Below are 24,393 nucleotides of genomic sequence, written 5' to 3'. Positions count from 1 at the left end.
GGTGGGCACCTGACGTGAAGTCTAAGCTTGTGAACATATATTATGTAGCACCGTGAAAATAAAACTCACTTAAAAAAAATGTAAACATCATTGCAAGATGGTTGCTCTGTACACAACTCAGCGAGAAGCCATCTTGGAACTGTATAGTGCATAATTAACACTGCTGTGCACATACAGGATGGCCAACATACCAGTTATCTAGTAACAGTAAAAGAATGATACACTACGGACAATAGCACTCTAACATGGCCACTCAGTTTAGAAGCAATGGCTGCTCGGGATGTTACACACTGAAGATTAAATGAACAGCAACTGAACAGGCTGAACAGGGAGCTGTTAGGTGCTCATAACAAATAAGTAAAGAAATGAAATAGGATCTTAAAAAGGATGATATGTAAAACTGAAGTACTGGTCACCATCCCTGGTACTGAAGAACACTCCTTTTCAGATAAATGTGCACATGTGATCAGGTGAAATGCTGCCACTCATAGATCAATACACCTGGTGGCCAAATGGCTGGCCCAATGACCCATGCACAATTTACTACAACTAGGGTTTAACAGAAGGGGTACCCTATACTAAATTCCAAGCTTATTAAGGTTATCAATCAGTGAGATTCCAGCTAACAAAATACCTATCAAGGGGCTTACACATGTAATAACAATCCACCTTAAAAGTCCTTTTGGCTTTAACATGAGCTTTTCACAATAAATTAGTCAAGCTTACAGCCTTTGTTGTACTTACTTACTGCCCATTATGCTGGCTGGCATGTAGGGCAGCAATGAAGTAACACCATTTCTGTCTTTCTTGGACATGATTCTGCCCAGTGCCCTAGCTGTGGTTCAGGGTATTCATTTATGTTTTCACAGTTCGCCTCCAGGTGTTCTTTGGTCAGTCTCTCTTCCATTTGCCTTCTGGGGTCCAGCGGAGAGCTGGTCTGATGATGGAATCTTGTTCGCTTCCGATTGTGTGTTTTATCCATCTCTTTCTCATAATGATAGTGTCCAAGCTCTCTTGCTTGCATTTGGTGAGCAGTTCCTGCTTGGAGATGGATTGTGGCCAGGAAATATGCAAGGTTCTTCACAGGTTACTGGTGTGAAAGGCCAACAATTTGTTGATGTAACTTTTTGTCATCCGTCAGCATTCTGACCCATACAAGAGTGTTGGCAGAACACAGCTCTGGTAATGCCTCAGCTTGGTATTGGTGCTGTACGGACATAACATTCCAGGCCTGTTCAGTGTGCTCCTGATGTCACTGCCGGTCCCTCCATCATGTCTGATAGTACTGCCTAGGTAGGTTAAACCTGCTGTCATGGGTAGGTCCTCTCATTCCACCTTGACTGGTGAAGGGTTTGGGATGATGAGTGGCATGACGTTTGATTTCTTCATGTTGATTTTCAGGCCCACTTTCTAGGCCACAGATGTTGAAGTGAGAGGTTTTTTCCTAAATATGCTGATTGTGTGTGAGAGAGCAAGGCTAGGTCATCTGCACAGTCATGCTCTCCAGTGTAGAGAATAAGGTCCATCTGATGCCTCTGGCTTGGTCTTCTGTTGTGTGTTACATGACCCAGTCGATGACTAATATGAAGAGCAACACTGACATCATGCATCCCTGTCTCACATCAGTCTTAACTTCGAAGCTATACTCACTACTTCTGACCCTGGAGGTAAAATTGTCATAGAAGTCCTTGATAATGAGAAATATCTGTTGTGGTATTCAATAGGCTCTCGGCATTTGTGAGATGGATACTGTCATAGGCTTTCTCAAAAATCAATGTATCAATGCATACCCCATACCCTTGAGTCCAGCCTTCCAAGACCATTGTTATCTTGAAGACCTTCCCCCATTCTCTTCTACTGGCTACCTCATCTGCTTGGCTGGCAAGGTTATTCATGTACACCCATTTGTCTGCTCTTGCCATTTTCTTGACTGATTTGCTTGCTTCTACGGATTGTTGCTTGTACTTCACCTGCAGCCTCTCAGATTTGGCCTCCATGAGTTTCTTTTTTGCTGCCATCCTGTTTTCATTAGCTTGCCATGTGGCTTGTCTTAGCCATTCATTCCTCTTCCTTGGCTTATCCCCAGGCATGCTTCACTGCTCTTCACATATACTGACGAGACCTGTACCCATTTCTTATTGACCGCTTCTGCAACTGGATCAGACTGATCTTCCATATTTGCCAGCTGAACCGGTTTTTGATTTTTAAGACCAATATCTTCTTTGTATTGGGGTCCTGTAATTTTGCCACATCAAAGTGCTGTTGTCCTGATGTTTTGTGTTCTGTTTTTTTAGCTTTAGCTTCACAACAACAGTCGCTAGAAGGTGATCACTGCTGGCATCTGCTTCCCTACTCACGCTAACATCTTGCAGTGAGCGTCTTCAGGTGGTGGTCAATCTGGTTTCAGATTCTAGCACTGGGTGAGCCCAAAGTTAGTGGGAGAGGATAGTCCCACCTATGACGAGATCATTTGTGTTGCAAAATTCCAACCATAATTCTCCACTGTCCTTCATTGCTCTACAACCTTCCTTTCTCATGGAAATGTCGTGGTTCAAGCTGTCATTTGCCACATTAAGATTCAAGTCCCTATCACAATTTTCAGGTTGTGGTTTGGCATGGCTTCAAGCTCAGCTTGCATCTGTTGGTAGAAAATGTCTTTGACTGTTTCTCATGTATCACTTGTTGGAGCATAGCACTGGATGATGGTGGAGTTGATGTGTCTGCCTTTTAAACTGTCACGAGTCTGCTATTGATTGGCTTCCACTCAATTAGGCATTTCTCTGTCTCCTTGCTCAGGATGATGGCTATTCCTTCACGATGTTAGTCATCGTCCCTTCCAGAGTACAGTACTGACTCTCCTATGGAAATTTTCACTCTGCTAGATTCAGTCCAATTACTTTTGCTGACCCCTAGGATGTGTAAGTTTCTAGCGCCTCATCTCAGATGTTTCTTGAGCTAGCTTTCCTGTGAAATACATAGTCCATATGTTCCAGAATCCAATTTTGATGTTGTACTTGGGACTCAGAACTTCCGTCATCCTGCCAGTTGGTCATCCTGCCAGTTGTTTCGTTGCGGCTGTGACTACTGTCAATTATGCATGCCTCATGCAGAGATTCTGGAAGTCCCTCGCACCTAGAAGAGTTAGAGGTTTTTGCTGGTGTTTCCAAATTAAATGGGTTTTTTTTTGGATAAGGTTGCTAGCCTTGTGTCAAAATCCCCAACCTGGAGGACCAGTGGATCACACTTAGTCTGATCTCTACCCTTTGATCTGGCTGGTTTGGGAGACCCTGCTAGGAAAATAAGCTCCTGCCAGCATAGCTCTCCAGAGACACGCAAGCCCCTTGACTACTTCAAGGTGGGAATCCTCTGAGGAAACTTTGTTGAAGTTTTTCATAATAAACAGAAGTCCAAGGCATCAGACACAGTTGATCTCAATGTACCAATCACCCCTATAGCCTTGATCAAATGCTTGTCACCATAACGAACACAGGCCTATTTTACTGTGTACAGGCTTTCCTTAAAGGCAGAACATGCATTATTTCACCGGAAGCATGCATCTTCTGCCCAATCATAAGCATGTAGAGGAGAAGGCACCTAGGGAAATATAGCAAACCTGAACATCGTTGAAAAACAGAGACCCAGGGGAATCCAGAATGAGGTGACTTACGTGGCTCCTACCTGGTTATGTTACCTAGAATCTCAAACTTTGTAAAAATACACACAAAAAAACATTTTCCTCACATTTCTGCAATGGAAAGTTTTGGAATCAGCAGGGAGCCACAAACTTCCACCCACCCAGCATTCCCCCAAGTCCGCCGATAAAAATGGTACCTCACTTGTGTGGCTAGGCCTAGTTCCCATGACAGGAAACCAGGAAACATCCCAAAAAGTACCGTGGAGACTTTAAAATTATCGATTACAAAAAAGACTTGGACTTGCAAGGGGAGTCACCTGGGTTTTTAATCCTGGGCTCAGCCGGCAGTTAGGGAGACCAACTAAACCCCGACATTTATAAAAACTAGACACCCAGGGGAGACCTGGGAGGTGCGGCTTGCATGGATATACTTACGTTTTTCTACAAAGAATCCCCTGCAAACCTCAAATCTAGCTAAAAAGACACATTTTCCTCACATTACTGTGTGAGAAAGTTTTGGGATCACAAGGCTGACACGAATTTCCTACCATCCAGCATTCCCCTGGTCTCCCAATATAAATGCTACCTCACTTGTGCAGGTACCCACGACAGGGAAGGGCTCAAAATGTATTGAGGGGACATCCGAATTATTTATCACAAAATGACCTGGTTATGCAAGGGAGGCACCTGGAAACCTACCAAACCCAGGCATTTCTGGAAATTAGACGTCCAGGGAGGTGTGGCTTGCATGGATACCCAATATATTTTCCTACCCAGAATCCCGTGCAAACCTCAAATTTAGCTAAAAAAAAAAGAATATCAAATTTTCCTTACATTTCTGTCTGGGATCACTGTACTGGCACACATTTCCTACTAACCAGCATTCACCAGGATCTCCCAATAAAAATGATAACTTGTTGGGGTGTCCAATGTAGTGTCTGCCTAAAAACGTATATAAAACAAGATACAGCGCTGAGAGCTCGCTGTGCTATCCCCTCAATATCTACGTTTTTGGCCCTTCCCAGTGGCAGGCCCTTGGTTCACCCACACAAGTGAGGTATAATTTTACTCGGGAGACCGATGGGAACAATGGGTGGTAGGAAATTTGTGCCGGTGCAGTGATGCCACAGAGAAATGAGACAACATATTTTTTAGCTACATTTAAGGTTTGCAGGGGATTCTGGATAAGAAAACGTTAGGGCATTCACGCAAGCCACACATCCGTGGACTACCCCAGGTGTCTACTTTTGAGAAATGTTTGTGTGTGTGGACTGGCGCTTGGCTGGCGGTGTGGGCGGATCGTCGCTTGGCTGGCGGTGTGGCTTGCGTGGAGCCCCCAGTGTTTTCTTACCCTGAATCAACTGCAAACCTCAAATTTTGCTGAAATGACACATTTTCATTACATGTCTGTGTTGGAAAGTTGAAGGATCATCCCACCGGCAGAAATTTCCTACCCCCGGGTTCCCCTCGATCTCATGATAAAAATTATGTCTCACTTGTGTGGGCGCCTAAAGCATAGTCAGCCTAAAAATGTATTTGAAAAAACTGCCTCATGGACACGCTTTGGTTCCCCCTCAGTTTTTCATTTTATACGTTTTTAGGCTGACTCTGCTTTGGGCACCCACACAATTTTAGCGCGGGGACACGCCGGGAGGTGTTACCATGCGCTCTACAAACTCCTTTAAACTAAACTAAACTAAACTAAATGAGGTAACATTTTTATCGGGAAACAGAGGGGAATGCTAGGTGGGAGGAAATTTGTGCCAGCATGCGGATCCCACACAGAAATGAAGAAAATTTGATTTTTTTTTGGCTAAATTTGAGGTTTGCAGTGAATTCTAGGTAAGAAATTGCAGGGGATCCACGCAAGCCACACCGCCAGCTAAGTGCCAGTCCATGCACACCGCCAGCCAAGCGCCATACACGCACACCGCCAGTCAAGAGCCAGTCTCCCACATACCCCCAGGCAAGCACTAGTTCAAACACACCACTAGCAAGCACTAGTCCACACACACAACCAGTAAAATACCAGTACACACACAGCCAGCGAAACGTCAGTATATGCCGACCGTCAGCCAAACTACAGTTCACACACACAATCTTTCCGTTGTATCTAGTGATTTCGGGCAGATAAGCCTAAACATATCGCAGATCTGCCCTCAGGGGGGCGGGGCAGAAATGGCTAAAATGTGTGCCTTAAAAAAAGGGGAGCGACCCTTCACTATGGAGCTGTTCCCTGACATGCCCATAAATCTATCCCTGGTGCCTAGTGGGTTTTCTGCCCAACAGGTGGGGGAAGGGGGGTTACAGATCGGGTGTAATAACCATCTGTCCGAGGAGGGGACAGATGGTTATGCAATTTTTTTTTGGGGGGGGGTGTTAACATGCCATTTCAGGGCAGCCCCTCCCCTGCACAAGTAAACACAAGCCCCTGGTGCCTAGTGGGCTTTCTGCCCCAATATCGATATGTACCCGCGGGGTTCAGAAAAACTGTGCCCATTCTGGACAGACCCCAACCCTATAAGAAGAAAAGAAAATAGTCCCTGGTGCCTAGTGTGCTTTCTACCATCAGGAGCTATTACCCCGTATGCCCCTAGGGGGAGGAGGGGGGCAGAAAGACTGCCCATTTTTTGGGAGGGTGGGGGGCATCGGTTTGCCCATTCTGGGCAGCCCCCTCCCCTCTTTTATAAAAAAAAAATTAAAATCCATGGCGTCTAGTGGGCTTTCTGTCCCCCTGGGGTCAGATCGGGGGTAATAGCCCTAATTAGCTCCCCCGGGGGGAAGAAATACTTTTTAGGGTCCGGGGTGTTGGGTGCACCCCCAGCCCTCTTTTAGAAAGAAAAAAAAATTCTGGTGTCTAGTGGGCTTTCTGCTCCCCTTGCGGGGCAGATTAGAGGTAATAACACCCATCTTCCTCCCGAGGGAGGGGGGGCCCGAAAGACTGTCCATTTTGTGTTGGGGTAGGGGCATTCGCAGGCGCATTGTGGGCATCCCACACTGTTCTTTATAAAATAAAAAGAAAACAAGTTACTTACCTGTAACTTTGGTTCCCCAGTATTGGTAACTTTCATAGATTCCCATGCTTTGTATCATTCCCCGTCGTCGGAATGGGAGCCTCGGTAAATAAAGAATACCATAGTAGTAAGCACAAAGTGAAAAAATAGGCCTAGGCCTCATCTCATTTTGTAGCTTATCCACCTCTTTTTGTAAAAGAGACCAAATTCTTGCAGTAGCCAATCAGAGTAGCCTCACCCCCTAGAACCTTCCTGAGAGAGCCTCAGAGCCTCAGATTTTCGTAGCCGTTGTGAACAGCAACATCATAGGGTAATAAGGCTGAGCTTTCCCAGGGGAGGAGGGTGGGCGCATGGGAATCTATGAAAGTTACCAATACTGGGGAACCAAAGTTACAGGTAAGTAACTTGTTTTCTTGCCCCAGTATTGGAATTTTCATAGATTCCCATGCTTTGTATCAGAATAGCTAGCAGTAAATAGAAAAGCATATTTTGTAACATATGTATCTGTAAACGTCATACGTAATTCTGGTAAGAAAACAGAACACATTTGCATCACAAAGCAGAACAACAACAAGTAATACAAAATATGCAATAAGGAAGGCGGGATAGTAAGGAAAGCTCACCGACTTATTGGAAAAGGTTCCTCAAGACAGCCTGGTCCACTGCCGCATCCTCTTTCACAGAAGAATCCAAGCAGTAGTGGCGAGTGAAGGTGTGGACACTGCTCCATGTCGCCGCTCTACATATGTCCTTGATCGGGACACCTGAGAACAGAGCCACTGATGAAGCCATTGATCTCGTAGAATGCGCACGAACTGCTCGCTGAAGAGGTTTTCCCGCTTCTTGATGGCAAAACTGGATTGCTCTGGATATCCACCGGGAAATGCAGGGTTTACAAATTGGACAACCCTTACGTGGAGCACTGTATGAAACAAAAAGCTGGGAAGATTTTCTGAACAGTATTGTGCGCTCCAAGTAGAACTTGAGACATCTGTGAATGTCCAAGGAATGCAGAGCCTTCTCTGCTGGCGTGGAGGGCCGCGGGAAGAAGGACTTTAAGATCACCGGCTCATTCAGATGAAATTCTGAGGGGACCTTAGGAATAAATTTAGGATTCGTACGTAGGATGAGTACTTCATTTTTAAATTGTAGAAAATGTTCCTCAATCGTGAAAGCCTGGAGCTCACTAACCCTTCTAGCCAATGTCAGGGCCAAGAGAAGAGCCAGTTTCCATGAAACAAACTTCATGTCCGCCCTATGAATAGGCTCAAATGGGGCCTTCATTAGACGTGACAGTACCAAATTAAGATGCCAGGCTGGCGGTGGAGGCCGGACTGGTGGAAAAACCCTGAACAAACCTTTCAGGAATTGTTTAATGATCCTTGCAGACCAAAGGAAAGGACCTGATGATGATTGTCGAAATCTAGATATGGCAGCTAGATGTACTTTTATAGAAGAATGAGCCAATCCAGATTTTGCAAGAGAAAGGATGTAAGGCAAAAGTTGGTGTGGTGCAGAAGTATATGGATGTAGACCTTGTCTCTGACACCAAAGGCAGAATCTCTTCCACTTTGCCCGATAGGTTTTATTTGTACTTGGTGCTCGGGCTTGAGCTAAAATGTCCTTGCATTCTCCGGAGAGATTTAAATCCTGGAACTCTCTGAACTCAGGAGCCACGCTGTCAATTGAAGTGACTGCAGGTCTGGATGCAGAATCTGCCCGTGAGCCATTGTTAACAGTGTTGGAACAGGACGCAGAAGAATTGGTTGATCTTGGGAGAGCAGAAGAAGCTCTGTGTACCAAAACTGCCTGGGCCATGCTGGTGCAATGAGAATCATTCTGCATGGCTCTGCTTTGAGCTTGCGGATCAGCTTCGGAATTAGCGGAATAGGAGGAAAGGCGTAAACAAATGGGCCGTACCAGGAAATCAAAAGCGCATTCCCCAAGGATCCCTGATGGTGAAGCCTGCTTGCGTAGGACTGGCATTTGGCGTTCTGAGGAGTCGCAAACAGATCGATGGTTGGGGTCCCCCAACGATGAAACAGTTCGTTCAGAACAGTCTTGTCCAGTTCCCATTCGTGGCTGACATTCCTTTTGCGACTCAAAGCGTCTGCTGTGGCATTGAGAGTGCCCGCCAGATGTTCCGCCGGCAGAGTGATATTGTGTTGGATCACCCAATTCCAAAGCTTCTGTGCCTCCTTTGACAGGGTGCCAGATCTGGTTCCGCCCTGCTTGTTTATGTAGTGCATGGCCGTGGTGTTGTCTGTATGAACCAGCACGGCACGGTTGCGGATCCTCAGAAGAAAAGCCTGTAAGGCAAGACGAATGGCCATAAGCTCCAGTAGATTGATATGGAACTTGACCTGGACTGAACTCCAATGATCACTGACTTTCAGTTCTTGGAGGACCGCTCCCCACCCCTCCATGGAAGCATCTGTTGTTAATACCATGGGAGATGGAGGAAGTTGGAATGGCAAGCCCACTGAAAGATTGTCTTTTAGCAACCACCACCTGCCTGCCTTTCGCATTCCCGGAGTAATGACTATCTTGTCGTCGAAGGAGCCTGTCACCTGACGCCATTGCTTGTCCAACTGTTCCTGCAGTGGACGCATCCTCAGCCTGCAGTGTGGTATTAATGGTATGCAGGATGAGATCGATCCGAGAAGCGATTTGTATTGGCGAACTGACAGAAACTTCCATGTGTGAAGGAGGCGAGCAGAGAAAATCAGTTTGGTCTGGCGCTCTTCCGAAGGAAAAGCCAGGCAGCACTCCGTGTCTAGGATTGCACCCAAAAACCTCGCTGTCTTGGAGGGGCGCAAAATCGATTTTTCTCTGTTGAGCCGAAGGCCCAGTTGCTCGAACAGCTGTCTGCAGCTCGTGACTGCCCTGGACGCTTCTTGGAACGAAGGAGCCTTTAGCAGCCAATCGTTCAGATATGGGAAGATTTCGATAGACTGCTTTCTGAGAAAGGCTGCCACCGGAGCCAGTACCTTTGTAAAGATCCGCGGAGCGGACCGGAGACCAAAAGGCAGTACTTTGAATTGAAAATGGCTCTTGCCTACTGTAAATCGAAGGTATTGCCTGTGAGCTGGATGAATGGGTACATGGAAGTAAGCGTCATCCAAATCTAGGGTCGCCATGTAGTCCCCTGGATTGAGAAGGCGGAGGATGTCCTGAAGAGTGACCATCCTGAAGGACAACTTGATGAGATAATTGTTGAGCTGTCGTAGATCTAAGATCTGACGCCACTTGTCCTTTGTCTTCCGAACCAGGAAGAACCTGGAATAGAACCCTTTCCCCTTTGGGAGAGAGGCACAGGTTCTATTGCCCCCTTGGTGAAGAGTTGGTGGGCTTCGAGATGAAGGAGTTTGAGATGTTTGGGTGCAAAGGCATCTGGAGCTCTCGTTGGAGGAAGATCTTGGAACTCTAACGTGTGTCCTTCCTTGATGATGTTTAGGACCCACTGGTCTGGTGTTATGACCATCCAGTTGTTGAGGCAATGGGCAATCCTGCCCCCCACTGGTGTTAATGAGGGCACAGGAACAGTAGAAAGAGACTTCTGGCCGCTATTGTCTCTTGGAAGTATCCCTCCTCTGCTGCCCTTGCCGTCCTCTCGGCGGCTGGCGAGAGAAAGAACCCCTCTGTGAATACTGGGGTTTGTATGTCTGGCCAGGTTGGGAGTTGGAAGAGTAGCGGTGCTGATTGCCGCCTCTATAGGAGGAGAATCCTCTTCCTCTTGCTCCTTTAAAGGGCACCTTGCGGTATTGTAAAGTTCCTAAGGACTTGGCCGTATCCGTATCTTTCTTTATGCCCTGTAGGGTGTCATCCACGTGCTTGCCAAATAACATCTCCCCATCATATGGCAGATCTAGAATTTTATTTTGTACCTCCTGTCTGAACCACGTGGCTCTCAACCAACCCTGGCGTCTCAGAACTGCCGAGCCGGCTAGTGCTAGGAAGGCCGTAGTGGCTATATCCATAGCGCAGTTGATTACTTCAGAAAAGGCTCGCTCTCCTTTCAGTAAGATCTTTTTTACCTCGTCCTTAGATGAATCCTGAAGTTCTTCCACGAACGGGGAGCGATCACACCACATCTGGCGATCATATCTCCCTAGAATCGCCAAAGCATTAGCCGCCCTAACAAGGAGGCTGGCCATTGTGGAGAATCTTTTTCCAACACTGTCCAAACGCCTGCCCTCTTTATCCGGCGGCGTCGTTAGCAGCGTGGATGGGTTTTTAGATTTTCTCTGTCCGGCCTGAGAAATGACCGAATCCGGCTTTGGCTGACCTAGTAGACATGCCGGGCTGCCGTCTGGCGCCTTATATTTTTTCTCCAGTCTGGGGAGTACCGGGAGGACTGTGGCCGGATTCTGCATAGCTTTTAGGCCCTCAGACCAAACATTTTCAATGATGGGGATTGAACGTACGGATTTCCGGAATGGTTCTTTGAAATCGTACAAAAAACACTCGGACAGAACCGTGGTAACAGGAAGACCAAATCTCTTGGAAGCTCGTTCCATCAAGTTGTGAAAACCTCCGATATCTGCTGGAGGAGAGATTGCGGTATCAGGCCCTGTGACGTCTGGATCTCGAAGGTCATCCTGATTCCAGTCTACATTCTGGTCTTGGTCAGGGTCCACTTGCTGATCAACATCCGATGAGGCATTGTCATCATCTGTATCATCCCGAATGGATACCACCTCCTGTGGATGTTCTACGGGCTCTGTTTCACGCCCTCTTGAAGGCAAAGAGTGTCCTGCCACAGGCTGAGATAACTGAGGCGGCGGTGTAGGAGGGCGTACCTGTTGAACCTCCTGAGGAGTAGGAAATCGCCTCCGATAGTCCTGCAACATTAGTTGTAGATCAGAGATGAGAGTGGATGGCATCGCCACCATCTCCTGCTGAGATGGACGTGGAGGTTTCTGGAAAGGCACCTGCATGCTTGGCATGTCCTGTTGTTCATAACATTGTTGTTGAACATATTCTTGTTGCTCCATATCCCCTTCCTCAGAACTGATGTCCTGTATCTTTACAAAATCGCTATAAGCTTCTTCATCAGAATCCTCATCCAGCAATAAGGTAGGAGGTAACGTCGTAACTCGTCGTGGAGATGTTATTTCCGGTGTTATTTGTCTCTTTCTGTGAGAAAAAACAGTTTTTGCAGTCGTCGACGATGTCGTCGACGGTTGAATCTTCAAAGACTGTTTCGTCGACTGAGGCGCCGACGAAGAAACTGCGCTCGTCGTCGAGGATGGAGTCGTCGACGGGGAGATGGTCATCGTCGACGATGGTTGGATCGTCGACGGGACCATCGACGAACTCGTTGTCAGCAGCAAAGAGACAGGGGTCGTCGACACGGTCGTCGTCGACGTTGTCCTCGTCGTCGCCGAAGCGACTCTCGTTGTCATCGTCGTCGACGTGGAGAAAGTCATTTTCGTAGACGACGAACAGGCATCAGGCGTCTTAAACATCGTCGACGGCGCAGGTGCTGTCGTCGTAGCCGCCGTCGACGAGCCCGTCGACGAGGGCAATTTTACAGACAAGTCTTTTTTTATAGAAATCGTCGGCGTGCCTGAGGTTTTCACCGTCGACGAACGCTGTTTCTTGCCTGAAACGACCTCCTGAGTCGCAGTAGTAGGCTTTTGCACCCCTCTATCCTTGTCAGAGGGTGGTGAAGTCACAGAGACAATCTTCCTAGCCTTTTTTGAAGGTTGCGACTCCTCAAGCTTTCCCTGCCTCTCCTTTTCACCGTGGTGAGGAGATTTTTGGGAAGCAGGCCTATCAGACCTATCAGAGGTCCCAGGTAAGGCCTTGACATGGGGCTCGTCAGATGTAGCGGGGGAGACCTACCCCTCTTCCTCGACTTCTTGATGACACCATCGAAGAGGAGCCCTCACTGTCAGAAGATATAAGTTCCTTGCGGTCTTTCATTTTCTGTAGCCAAGTGAGGAGACGTCCCTCTTTGTCCCTCAAGGTCTTGGTGGAGAAGGTTCTGCAAATCTTGCAGTCTGTGGCCTTATGATCCGGATATAAGCAATATATGCAGTCTTGATGTTTGTCCTCAACAAACAACCTCTTTTTTGAGCAAGTAGCACAGGCTCCAAAAAGTGCTTTCTTCTCTTTGTCAGACATGACGAAAAATTAGGCACAAGTTGAAGAAAAATACTAAGAAGTGAAGAAATTTGAGCAGAAGCTCAATGGAGACTCCCTTGCACAACGTGCGGTAGAAAATCTGAGGCTCTCTCAGGAAGGTTCTAGGGGGTGAGGCTACTCTGATTGGCTACTGCAAGAATTTGGTCTCTTTTACAAAAAGAGGTGGATAAGCTACAAAATGAGATGAGGCCTAGGCCTATTTTTTCACTTTGTGCCTACTACTATGGTATTCTTTATTTACAGAGGCTCCTATTCCGACGACGGGGAATGATACACAGCATGGGAATCTATGAAAGTTCCAATACTGGGGCAAAAGCAAGAATCCTTAGTGCCTAGTGGGTTTTCAGCCCCCCTCCCTCCCCCCCCCCCCCCAAGAGAGCACATCGGGGGCTACTGCCCCATCTGCGCCCCAGGGAGGCAGAAAGACTGTGGCAATGTTAGGTAGGGGTGGGAGGATTATAATGCCTAATTAGGACAGCCCCCACTCCCTAAGTATTTAAAAGAAAATAATCCATGGTGTGCAGTGTGCTTTCTGCCCCCGGGGTAGCAGATTGGGGGGAAACTGCCCCCATTTTCCTCCTTGTGGGGGCAGGATGACTAATTATGGCCAAAGTATATGGGGGGAGCAGACGCCCTTGCCCAAGGGACCGCTGCCCCCTCACTGGCGTCTAGTGGGTGGATACCTACTTGGGGATAGCCCTCCTTCAGTGATCGCCTAGCAGGGATCCACTAGGGAAGGGTACCATTGGAAAGTTGCAATTATCCCCTTTCCAATGATACCACTCCCGTCTGCCTACATACTCTTGGGCTGAGATAGCCCAGCAAGCATGTAGGCAGTGAAAGTAAAACAAGCATATCGGCTCATTTCACTTTCCTTTTCAATGTAATGACGTCAGCACACCATGCGTGCACTCGTCATTACATTGAAAAAGGTTGGGGAAGCTCTTCCCCAGCTCCTATGGTTCATAAAGAAAAAAGAAATCCCTCGCTGTTTACCATAGAGGGATTTGGTGCTCGTGTGTAGAATGGTCCATCCTCTGCACACAAGCACATTGGCACATGATGGAACCATGCCGTTATGGCATTGAAGGGGTTGATAAAGAAGCATATAGCATATCTGATGCTTCAAATAGATGACAATATTGACATTCCAGAGAAGTGAGAAGAAAAATGCAAGAAAAGAGTTTCAGAATAGCGTTCTGCTAACAACAAAAATAATAATTTGCAAGAGAACGACGTCTAGGCAAATCAATGGTGCATTTCTCATCATTCACCCCAATTAAAATAGATAAGTATATATGGTAGCAATTTGGGTTACAAGTTGTGCAGGATGTGAGGCCTGAGCAAGAAATAGGTCCACAACTTCCCCTTACTAGGATCCAAACACCCCACTGTAGCACTATAAGCAAGCCTATTGACTTTTAAAAAGAATCACCATATTGATAGACCGCCAAACCACATGTTAAAAACCGCATCATGTAATGTGTAAATGCAAAAATTCATTAGTCATATGCAAATGCAATCACTGTCAGCATAAAGAGTTAATAAAGCATTTAAAATTAACATAACATTGTCAGTGTATATTTTATATACTTTCAGGCCACATACAATGCAATCATACAACCAGCCCCTAGAGTGTGCTGTACTTCCTACTGTAGAGGAAAATCTAACAAAAATTAGTGTGGTGTCATAAATTTTAGCACCCCAGAAACATAGGGTCACTTTTTAAAAAACTTTGTGGGGAGGGTGAACTGTTGCACTCCTGCAGCCTCCTGCACTTTCTTTTTTAACATTGGTAGTGTCCATGCCATCTTGGGGCCCAACACAAGGCAAGAAAAATATCTAAATGAGCATTACGGGGTCCTCCACCTGGAGGAGTAGTGAATATTTTATGAGCGGCTCTCCCACTGTTCGGGAGAGCCACTTTTCCTTTTGTTTTTTAAGAGCATGAGTGTCTAGTCCAACCTGGAACATCCCAGACATGGCTCCAAAGCTACATGCAGCACGGGAAGCCCAATCTTGGTTGTGCCAGCCAGCTATCCCCCGGCCAATCCTCCTTGTTGTTGGTACTGGAGCCGGCAGCGGTGGTTTCCCTATCCGCTCCATGCAGACAGGGTGTTGCTTTTCTCAGACTGGGGAGCCCACTCTCGGCTGCCTGAGCCTGGCCAGCCCTCATTGTTGCTGGTATGGAAGGCAGCTGTGTTTTCTTTTCCCGCTGCGTGCAGATAGGGTGTGGCTTTACTGGTGGCTGCCCCGCTCCTCCAAAACACAGGCCTGGGAACAGAAGCGAGCCCCCCAACCCCATGCGGGTGGGTGGGGAATAGCGGTTGCAATGGCACTCACCCTTCCTTCTTTGCTGCGGGCCCAGGGTTGGGGTCCCAGGCTTCCCTGACTCTTCATGCCGCATGGGGTTTCCAGGCCAACACAGATTCTGGGGAGGGACCCCACGCACGACCCCTCCCTGGAAAATAATTGATGAAATCTTGCGCCACCCCCTCCCCCCCAAGGTCCTTGCCCACCCTGGGGATAGAATCAAGGCGGGTGGCAAAGCCTCACACGCTCCATCGCTCGCAAAGGGGTCAAAGTTCGCCAGCCTTCTAAAAGGCTATAACTCAGGCCCGCTGGGCCAATTTAGATGACAGGACTACTTACAGCAGACCTCCTGGCCTACAAAAGGTATATTCTCACAGGAAACTGGTTATACCGGCTACCTGTAGTAACTTTTCCTCTGGTCTTTGTTCTCTGGTGCTCCTCTCCTCTTGCTTGGGCACAGAAGTCCAGCTATTCCCCAACTAGTCCACAGGTGGCGTAAGGGGGCAAGCCTTGCCGCCCCTTGGAGAGACCCACAGGCACTGGGACCAACTTTGGTCAGTGTCCTTCGTCCCTTAGAGCATCAGGTTTGTCCTTCCAGTTGTCCATGGTTACTGCCACTGTCGCAGACCTAGTGTCCAGAATCCAAAAGCAAATACCCCAAAAGCACTCTCTGTACCGTGTGCAAATTTTTTTTTAATGGAGGGTGGAAGGTTCTAGAAGCCAGGCACCACTGGCCAATCCTACGGCGCCACATCACCTCTCCATCCCTGTCCCAACCCTCCGCCAGAGCATGATAGGGTAGTTCAAGATGAGCCCGTCCAGAGGTCACTCGTTATATCTAATCTGGGAGCCTCAACTCCGCCCCTCACTGACATAAATGTAAATGTAAATGTAGTATATTTGTAAAGCGCACAGCTGCCCCAGCAACGGGGTGTCCCGGCGCTGTATAACTCTGGGGAACCCGTCCTGGCTTTCCCTGTGGGATGGTCCCTTGCTGGGAGTCCCCAAGGTGGAGCCAGGCATCCCCGGAATTGGTGGGGCCGTTGTGGAGATTAGGCAAGCTAATGCCCAGAGTTGCCGAGTGGAACCCCTGATTAGAGTAAGCACCGAAGCGAGAATTATCAAGTCCGCTGACCACGGTCCACGACATCATTATCAGGGCCTTTCCAACCCAAATTTAAAAAAGGAGCCCCCCATCTGTGTTGGCTCCAGTGTTCTGGGCTTCCTCCTTTGATCAGTGGGCCTAAGCTGCCCTTGCCCTGGTACAGTGTGATAGCTAATTAACAGATGCAGATTTTCTTCCCTGCCCTTCCTGCTTAAGAGATGAGGGCATCACTGTTAATTACTCCTTTTGAGTGGGTAGGTTTTGTTCCCTCCGCTGGGAGCAGAGTAATTAACTTGAACCAGCAGGGTGACAAAATGCCTTGGCTCTGATCCTGAGCTGAGCCAAGAAAATATAAAAATCCTGGACAACCCAAAAGGTGTACATGTATAATCTTGCTATCTGCGTATTTGAACTTGGCGCACACTTTTTATCCCAGTTTCATACCTTGTGGGGGTTTGTAGGCCTAAGAGGAGTGAAAATGCACTCTAAAGCAGATTTCTCCCATGTGTATAATAGTGTCACTACAGGCAAAACATTAAACCATAATGACTTTACCTTTGAGTGCCCACTAATATCTAACCATGCAGAGTTCCCACTGCGCAAGGGTACCTGTGCGCAGTCACAGCGTTGTGCACAAAGGTAGTTTCACATGTGCAGCCCGCACACACATGTGCACAAATGTTGATGTTTCATCAGCCAGGTGACCCTTAACCTAACTGCATCGCAGCGTTCTTATTTTAAAAGGCGGACATTGGCGGTTAGGACAAACAGTCCGTTACTGTGTGATTACAGTGGATGAAACACACGTAGTGAGATTCACCCACAGTAAAAAGTCCAAAACCGAGAGATCTAAAAAAGCAATTAATACGAGCATACTAAATAGACAGAACCCATTTTGCAATTAACAATATCTATATGCTTTATTCCCTCCCCAACCCAATGTTAACTTAACCTTACTTTAGAAACAAAAATGCTTTATAGCAGCTTCACAAATCTCCCATTTTAAGGTAGAACAGAAAAAATATACTAAAAACTATTTTCAAATCAAACAGGGGTACTAAATAAAAGAACAAGGTACTTACCTCCGGTAATGATGTATCAGGTAGAGACGATTCTAGCCGCAGATTCCTTAATGTAGAATTATCCCCAGGAGTGAGACTGGATCCGGAAAATTTTCTTTGCCTCAGCATCTCTGGGCACCAGGGGTGGTACCACGTGACTCCGCCCTGGCGTCGTCCGCAGGCGTGACGTCAGCAAGGTCACATAAGCCCCACCCCGGCACGCTGACATCAGTTTTCTTCGGAGAACTTTTCCCTGCCACAACGCGGAGCCATCACAAACAAAACTGTGGAGAGTATGGGAACAGTGTGCCAAAAAGCAGTGAATATAGAAAAGGGAGGAGACAAAAGGAGAGGAACAGCACCATTTGGAAAAGTGCTAGTCACTAAGGTACTGAAAGCCATAGCAGATTAAGAGCAGAGCACCGCTCTGAGGAGCAACCTTGCAAGCTAAGGTGACATCCTCCCTGTAGGCAGAAAAACATGTGAGGAACATCCTAGCAGATGAAGAGAGTCTGCAATCACAATCTACAACAGTGAAGGGCAATCACAATCCACAACAGTGAAGGGCAACAAGTCCGGAACAGATGAGTAACGGCAAATTACCCCAAGACAACACCATCAAAGAAGGTTGTATCCCCTGAAAGGAGCTAAAGGCTTAGGTATAGCCAAAAGACCCCAACTAAGAGAACTGCAGAGGAGTCAGAAAACCCAAGCAATTAAAAGGGAAGAAGAGTAAAATTAGGCTCCCACACCGGAAAAAAAAAATCAGGGTGTAGGGATGCAATAGTACACAGGAACAAACCGACCTTGTTCTAGCAAGGAAGGCGTAGAACAATTACACAGAACGAAGCATCCTGTCAGGGAGGAAGTGAAGAGGACACTCGCAGGAGACAAGCCACCAGGAGGGAAGCGAGTGCAGAAAACCAAGCTGAAGGCCCTCGCAGAACGGGGAGGAGGGCAGGTTGTGAAGGAATCTGCGGCTAGATTCATCTCTACCAGATACATTGTTACCGAAGGTAAGTAACTTGTACATCTGAAAGAGACTACTAGCCGCAGATTCCTTAACGCAGAATAGATACCCTAGCCATACCCAGAGGGGAGGAGGGCCTGCGAGAGAGCCTCCCCAGTTAGGAAGAACACAGGGCCCCTGCAGGGAATGTGTCATGGGGACAAGAAGCGGTAATTGCAAACACAACAGTGATGGACAGAATGTGGATCAATGTCACACATTCACCCCAGTCCAAAGATCTGGGCCCAAATCCATCGTTTTTCCACTCCACACCACCCTGGGTTAGACAATGGCGATATGCAAATCAGCGCTGACCCTGTGCCCCATGGGAACAGTCCAGTCCGAACTACAAAAGCCATGTCCTTCCCAGAACGGAAACAAGCATCCGAGGACCGGCCCGGTTTCGAGGTAACACTTCTCATCAGCCCGGCTAGCTTGATTCCAGTGGTGTGGAGTGCCTGGGACTCACGTCTGAGCATCCCCAGTACCATCACTGTTGTGTTTGCAATTACCGCTCTAAGTGTACTGGGGATGCTCAGACGTGAGTCCCAGGCACTCCACACCGCTGGAGTCAAGCTAGCCGGGCTGATGAGAGGTGTTACCTCGAAACCGGGCCGGTCCTCGGATGCTTGTTTCCGTTCTGGGAAGGACATGGCTTTTGTAGTTCGGACTGGACTGTTCCCATGGGGCACAGGGTCAGCGCGGATTTATATATCGTCATTTTCTAACCCAGGGTGGTGTGGAGTGGAAAAACGATGGATTTGGGCCCAGATCTTTTGACTGGGGTGAATGTGTGACATTGATCCACATTCTGTCCATCACTGTTGTGTTTGCAATTACCGCTCTAAGTGTACTGGGGATGCTCAGACGTGAGTCCCAGGCACTCCACACCACTGGAGTCAAGCTAGCCGGGCTGATGAGAGGTGTTACCTCGAAACCGGGCCGGTCCTCGGATGCTTGTTTCCGTTCTGGGAAGGACATGGCTTTTGTAGTTCGGACTGGACTGTTCCCATGGGGCACAGGGTCAGCGCTGATTTGCATATCGCCATTGTCTAACCCAGGGTGGTGTGGAGTGGAAAAACGATGGATTTGGGCCCAGATCTTTTGACTGGGGTGAATGTGTGACATTGATCCACATTCTGTCCATCACTGTTGTGTTTGCATGGGGACAAGAAGGGCGGCCCAGCCCCACCCAAGCAGAAGTAAGCAAGGACAAGGGGAGGCCAGGACACCTCCAGTCCATCCAAGGTTCCAGGAACCTCCACCAGAAAGCCCCGAAGAGACAGACAACGGCAGAAGAGTACCGAGGAAGAAAGAGTTACCCCAAACTCTAAGGAGAAGAGGTAGAAATGGGGCAAGGCCCTCTACAGGAGAACACGTAAGTGAATGGGGACAGCTGAACCGGCCTTAGACTCAAGTCAGCATGCAAGGTAGGAACAGTTCCACAGTCAAGAAAGAAAGGCGAGAGAAGACAGGTGCAGTTTCGCAAGGCTCCCGCAAGAACAAAAGTCAAGGGCACACGCCACGGCCCCCGGCTGTGGACCAAAAAAGCAGGTGTGCACAGCCAGCAGCTGGCAAGTACTATGAAGCCGAGCACCCAAACCAAGCCGAGCGCAAGGCAAAGGTTAGGGAACTCCAGAACAACCCCAAAAGGGAGGCCGTTCCAGACAAAACCGACCCACTAAAGAAGTGGGACCAGCCAGAAGAGAGGAGGATAATTACGTAGGACGGACAAGGCGTCCACAATACAGGAGAAAGGCAGGGAATCCAATCACCCTGGAACACCAGACAGAGGACCAGGCAGGACAATAAAAAGGGTGGAAACACCACAGCACAACGCCGCAGGCGGCATGCCAAAGCCGGTCCAGCGATGCAGCGGATATTGAAAATAACAGAACCTGGAACAGCGCAAGCAACTCCCAGACAAGACCAAAGAAACCGCACCAGAGGTATACAGTAATGCCAGGAAAGACTAGGAACCCGCAAGGGGAGTACACATCCTCCCAGCATAAGACAGAGCTAAACAATAGCTACAAGTACCACACGCAGATTAAGACACGTCCCAAAGAAAACATGGGAACCACTCTTAGGGAATAAATCCTGCAGCAGAGAACAAGAACATAAGGACCTGTGCTTAGAACCATTGACAGCATATCAATCAGTGAAACAATACACAATTGCCAAAAGGGCTGAACCAGCAGCCAACAGGAGAGAGGGCCAACCTAGGGACCCCCAAGGCATGTCAAACCACACAGAACATACAGACGGGCCACTCAAAACACCAGACTCCAGGAAGAAGGTGGGATGACGCCTCCCACCAAGCCCCGGAGGATGAACAAGCTAAGCTTGCGGAGGTGGAGGAGGACGGAGCCACGCAAGGAGACGTTGAATGGCAGAGTCCGCGTGGGTGTTAAACAAAAGCACCCCATCAAAGGGCAGGTCATCCAGATGCTCCCTAATATTCTCAGGAAAAACACCATCCCGCAACCAAGCATGGCAACAGAGAGCCACAGAACTGGCCATAGCACAGCCGAGAGCATCAGCATTATCCAAGGCTGCACGGAGAATAAACGCGGCCAACTCTCGACCATTTAATACATGGTGCTGTAGATGAGAGCGGGCACCGTCGTGGGAGACGTGAGACAGAAGGAACTCCACAGAATCCCCCAAGCTGGAGGTGTGTTGAGCACTCGCAAAGCAGCACTGGAGGAAGCGAAGATGTTACGCCCCCATGAATCCAACCACCGGGCCTCCCGTGACGGGGGAACCAACACCACAGGCAAGGACAGAAAAGCAGTCTGCAGAAGAGGGCCCTGAGTAGAAGGGTGGAATGAAAGGCAGACCGGGTCGTGCAGAGCAGGACGGTGGCGGTGTAGGAGCGGCTGAGGCACCGGATCACCCGTGGCAGGACGCCCCCAGAAGAGAGTTGTGGAGCGGAGCTTCGAATGGAAGAAGCAGCTCCCGTCCACCAGAGCCCTGATGGACAACTTCCAACAGATGATCCATATGGAATGGGGTGACGGGGTCACCCATTCGCAAAATGCCAGCGGCCGTGGATATAGCCCGTACAAAAGCAACACTGGCCTCCGTAGGGTGCCTCATAGGAGAAAGCAATTCCTCCGTGGGCGACGGCTGTAAACTAAGCCATCCGTACCCAAATCCAGCTGGAGGAATAAACGGCCAGCCCCTGAATAGTGGGGGATCCACAGACGAGTGGGGAACCGGAGGGGTCTCAGGAAAGGCGGAGGAGCAACCAACCGCGAGCTGCGGAAAAGAGTGTCCGAGGGCGGAGGTCGCGGGTGCGGCGAGGAGCCCTAACCTAGAAGATGCTGGTGAAAAAGCAACGACGCGCCGTCCCGTCTCCGGAGAAGAAGAGACCGGAAGCTGACAAACCTCCGGAGAGGAAGGAACCTCTAGAGACGAGTCGAAGAACCGACGCCAGCACAGGGCCGTGGAGTCCCGCACAGGTGCCAGCACGACGCCGGAGAGAACATAGGCGGCTCAGAGTCGGCCTCCACCACCACGGGCTCCCTAGGAGAATGGGACGGGGTCGGAGCCGTTTCGGCTAAGGAACAGCGCCAAAAAGACACCGGCTTGACCTCACACGAGGCAGCCGCCTCCGTTGAGGACCAAGAAGGACTCGGGAAAAGCATCCCAGGCCCCGGCCTCCACCTGCAGCACCGCCCAGGCCGGGGAGGAAAGCCTTCGGCGCCTAAAAGGTGCCGGCTTGGCCTCTGGCGAGGCCGCGCCTGCACAGAGGACCGAGGGGGACTCGGAGACGAGCCCTGAGTCCCGGCGATCTCCTGCGATGCCACAAGGATCCCCGTAGGGATTTACGGATAGGCAGGGACACCGTGGGTCGAAGAGGGGAGCCCCGCAGGACCGCGCCCCGATGACACCACTCTCCTACAACCTGAAGCCGAACCCATCGGCGACTCCGCGGAAGGCCCCGCATGAGGCAAGGGATCCGCAGACGTTTTAGGAGGTGGAGGAGGGGCCAAAGAAGCCTGCAGAGCCGCAGCGTAGGCTTTCATTTGGGCCCTAGCCGCCCCGATGCCAGGAAACGGCAGGTTGGTTGGCGACAGGTGAGGGCACACGTCCCGAGGGGAACCTGCGGCCTCTGCTGAATGAGGACAAGGCCTCGGAGACAAGCTGCAGGACCTACCAAATGGCGAGTGACGCCCTTGGGGCCAAGGCGCCGGGCGATGCCACAGTCGGAATCGGCGGCTCCTGGATTCGAAGGTAGGGAACGGACGCTGGGACGCCGCTGACCTGGACAAGCGGGCCAACAGCAACTTCATATGGCGCTCCCGCCAGGACTTCGGTTTGAGGTGCTGACAAGCGTCGCAGCCCGTAGAGTCATGGTGCTCGCCCAAACATCACATACATATAGGGTGAGGGTCCGTCGCCGACATCTGACGTGCACTAGAAGTACACGTCTTGAAGCCCGAAGGCATTCGCACACTGTACCTGAACGTGAGAAGAAGGCCTGAAAACAGGGCGGGACACAATTCGGATCCGCGTGGCACGCAGACCAGAGAAAAAACTTACGTCAGCGCCGGGGTGGGGCTTATGTGACCTCGCGGACGTCACGCCCACAGACGACGTCAGGGCGGAGTCACGTGGTACCACCCCCGGCGCGCAGAGATGCTGTGGCAAAGAAAATTTTCCAGATCCAGTCTCACGCCTGGGGATAAGTCTACGTTAAGGAATCTGCGGCTAGTAGTCTCTATCAGATGTGCCCAGGTTTTCATAAGCACACTAGGACGTGACAGTTTGAGCTGGAAATTCAGTGTATGGTGACTTTATTAAATAGTCAGATTGCAGCTGTATCATCTACTTACCATTCCAATACACTTTTTTAAGATGCTCCAAATACTGAAATCATTTCTGGAAAACATCGGAGAGGGCAAACTTGTTCTAGGAAAGAAAAACATTGAATATTTAGTTTTCTTAATTGCATATTACTTTCCTGTTAACAAATCTAACACCTTCATTATCAAAGATCATGCAAACATAGTAGCACTTTACTTCCGCTTCAAGTCAACTGCAATACAAAAAAATAAAAAGTGCCATACGTCACTAATAGAAATCAAATATAATACTGGACTGCTGAAACTAAAGTCCAGGTGTGGCCATGATGCTCTAGCACTACTTCACTCTTCTTCGCCAATCCTTCTGTGTTTACATTTTACTTGAATTTCTAACTTTACTTTTCGACAGTCATGATACAGAGCAAGAGACAAAGCTTATGGTTTGTGTATACCATCAGTTACTGTATAAACCTTACAATGCAATCCACAAAACAAATTACACCAGATAATTTGTTAAAGCACACAAAATGCTCAAGTGTATGGGAATCAATACATTTACTCAGATTTGTTTACCCACCATGCTGGTGCTATTATGCTGGGTTATGATACAGGCTTGGAAAACAAGGTTGCAATATTTTTGGTGCCTGATATATCAAAGGAGTTACCCATTCTGTGTCTACGGGGAAATGCACTGATACATAAAGGGCCATGCCAAGTTTGTACCACCTCTGTTGGACATTAAGAATACATAAGCAATACATTAGAAATGGTTCTTTATGGAGGTGGAATGTTGCATGGTGCCAACTGAACCACTCTGAGAGATCTGCACATTAAAGCCCAAAGAATGAGCTCCATGGAGAAGGGTACATTACACAGTAGATACTGCACATCGGTTATCCCATCCTATGCTCCTTTCCTCCAAAATGAAAACGTGTGCCTTAGAGAATCCATTTTAATTATTTACAGATGGGGAGTATACAAAACTAAAAAGATTTCTAGGTCTTCTATCCTTCCTTTCTGACAATTGAAAGAAGCCTTTACTTGGCCCTCACATTTTCTTAATAAAAGCCTTCAGAGGAAATAGATTTTATCTTGCAAAGATGATTAAGATCGGTGATTGAAGTCACAATCATAAATTACATCCCTCTCTTGAAGTATTGTTTCAATGTATATAACAGAGAGATCAACAGTTTCTTATTAATTTCGAAAATCTAGTACATGATTTGTGGGTATAGCTAAGAAGTCTAAATGCTTACAAGCAATAACAAATAGCTAAAATATGCTTCTTTA

At 48.5% G+C, this 24,393-nt stretch overlaps 1 protein-coding gene across 3 annotated transcripts in view; it reads right to left on the bottom strand.

The window, feature by feature from the left end:
• OSBPL1A (oxysterol binding protein like 1A) overlaps positions 1-24,393 on the bottom strand; it is a 1,891,697-nt gene that overhangs the window by 610,881 nt on the left and 1,256,423 nt on the right. For all 3 annotated transcript variants that reach the window (XM_078687412.1, XM_078687413.1, XM_078687414.1), the window contains one exon: positions 23,134-23,209. In XM_078687412.1, coding sequence (XP_078543538.1) covers positions 23,134-23,209 — 76 coding nt within the window. The remainder of the gene's footprint in view (positions 1-23,133; positions 23,210-24,393) is intronic.

This window comes from Lissotriton helveticus, chromosome 4_1, assembly GCF_964261635.1.
Source record: "Lissotriton helveticus chromosome 4_1, aLisHel1.1, whole genome shotgun sequence".
NCBI lineage: Eukaryota > Metazoa > Chordata > Amphibia > Caudata > Salamandridae > Lissotriton > Lissotriton helveticus.
This window is presented reverse-complemented; position numbering and strand designations above follow the sequence as displayed.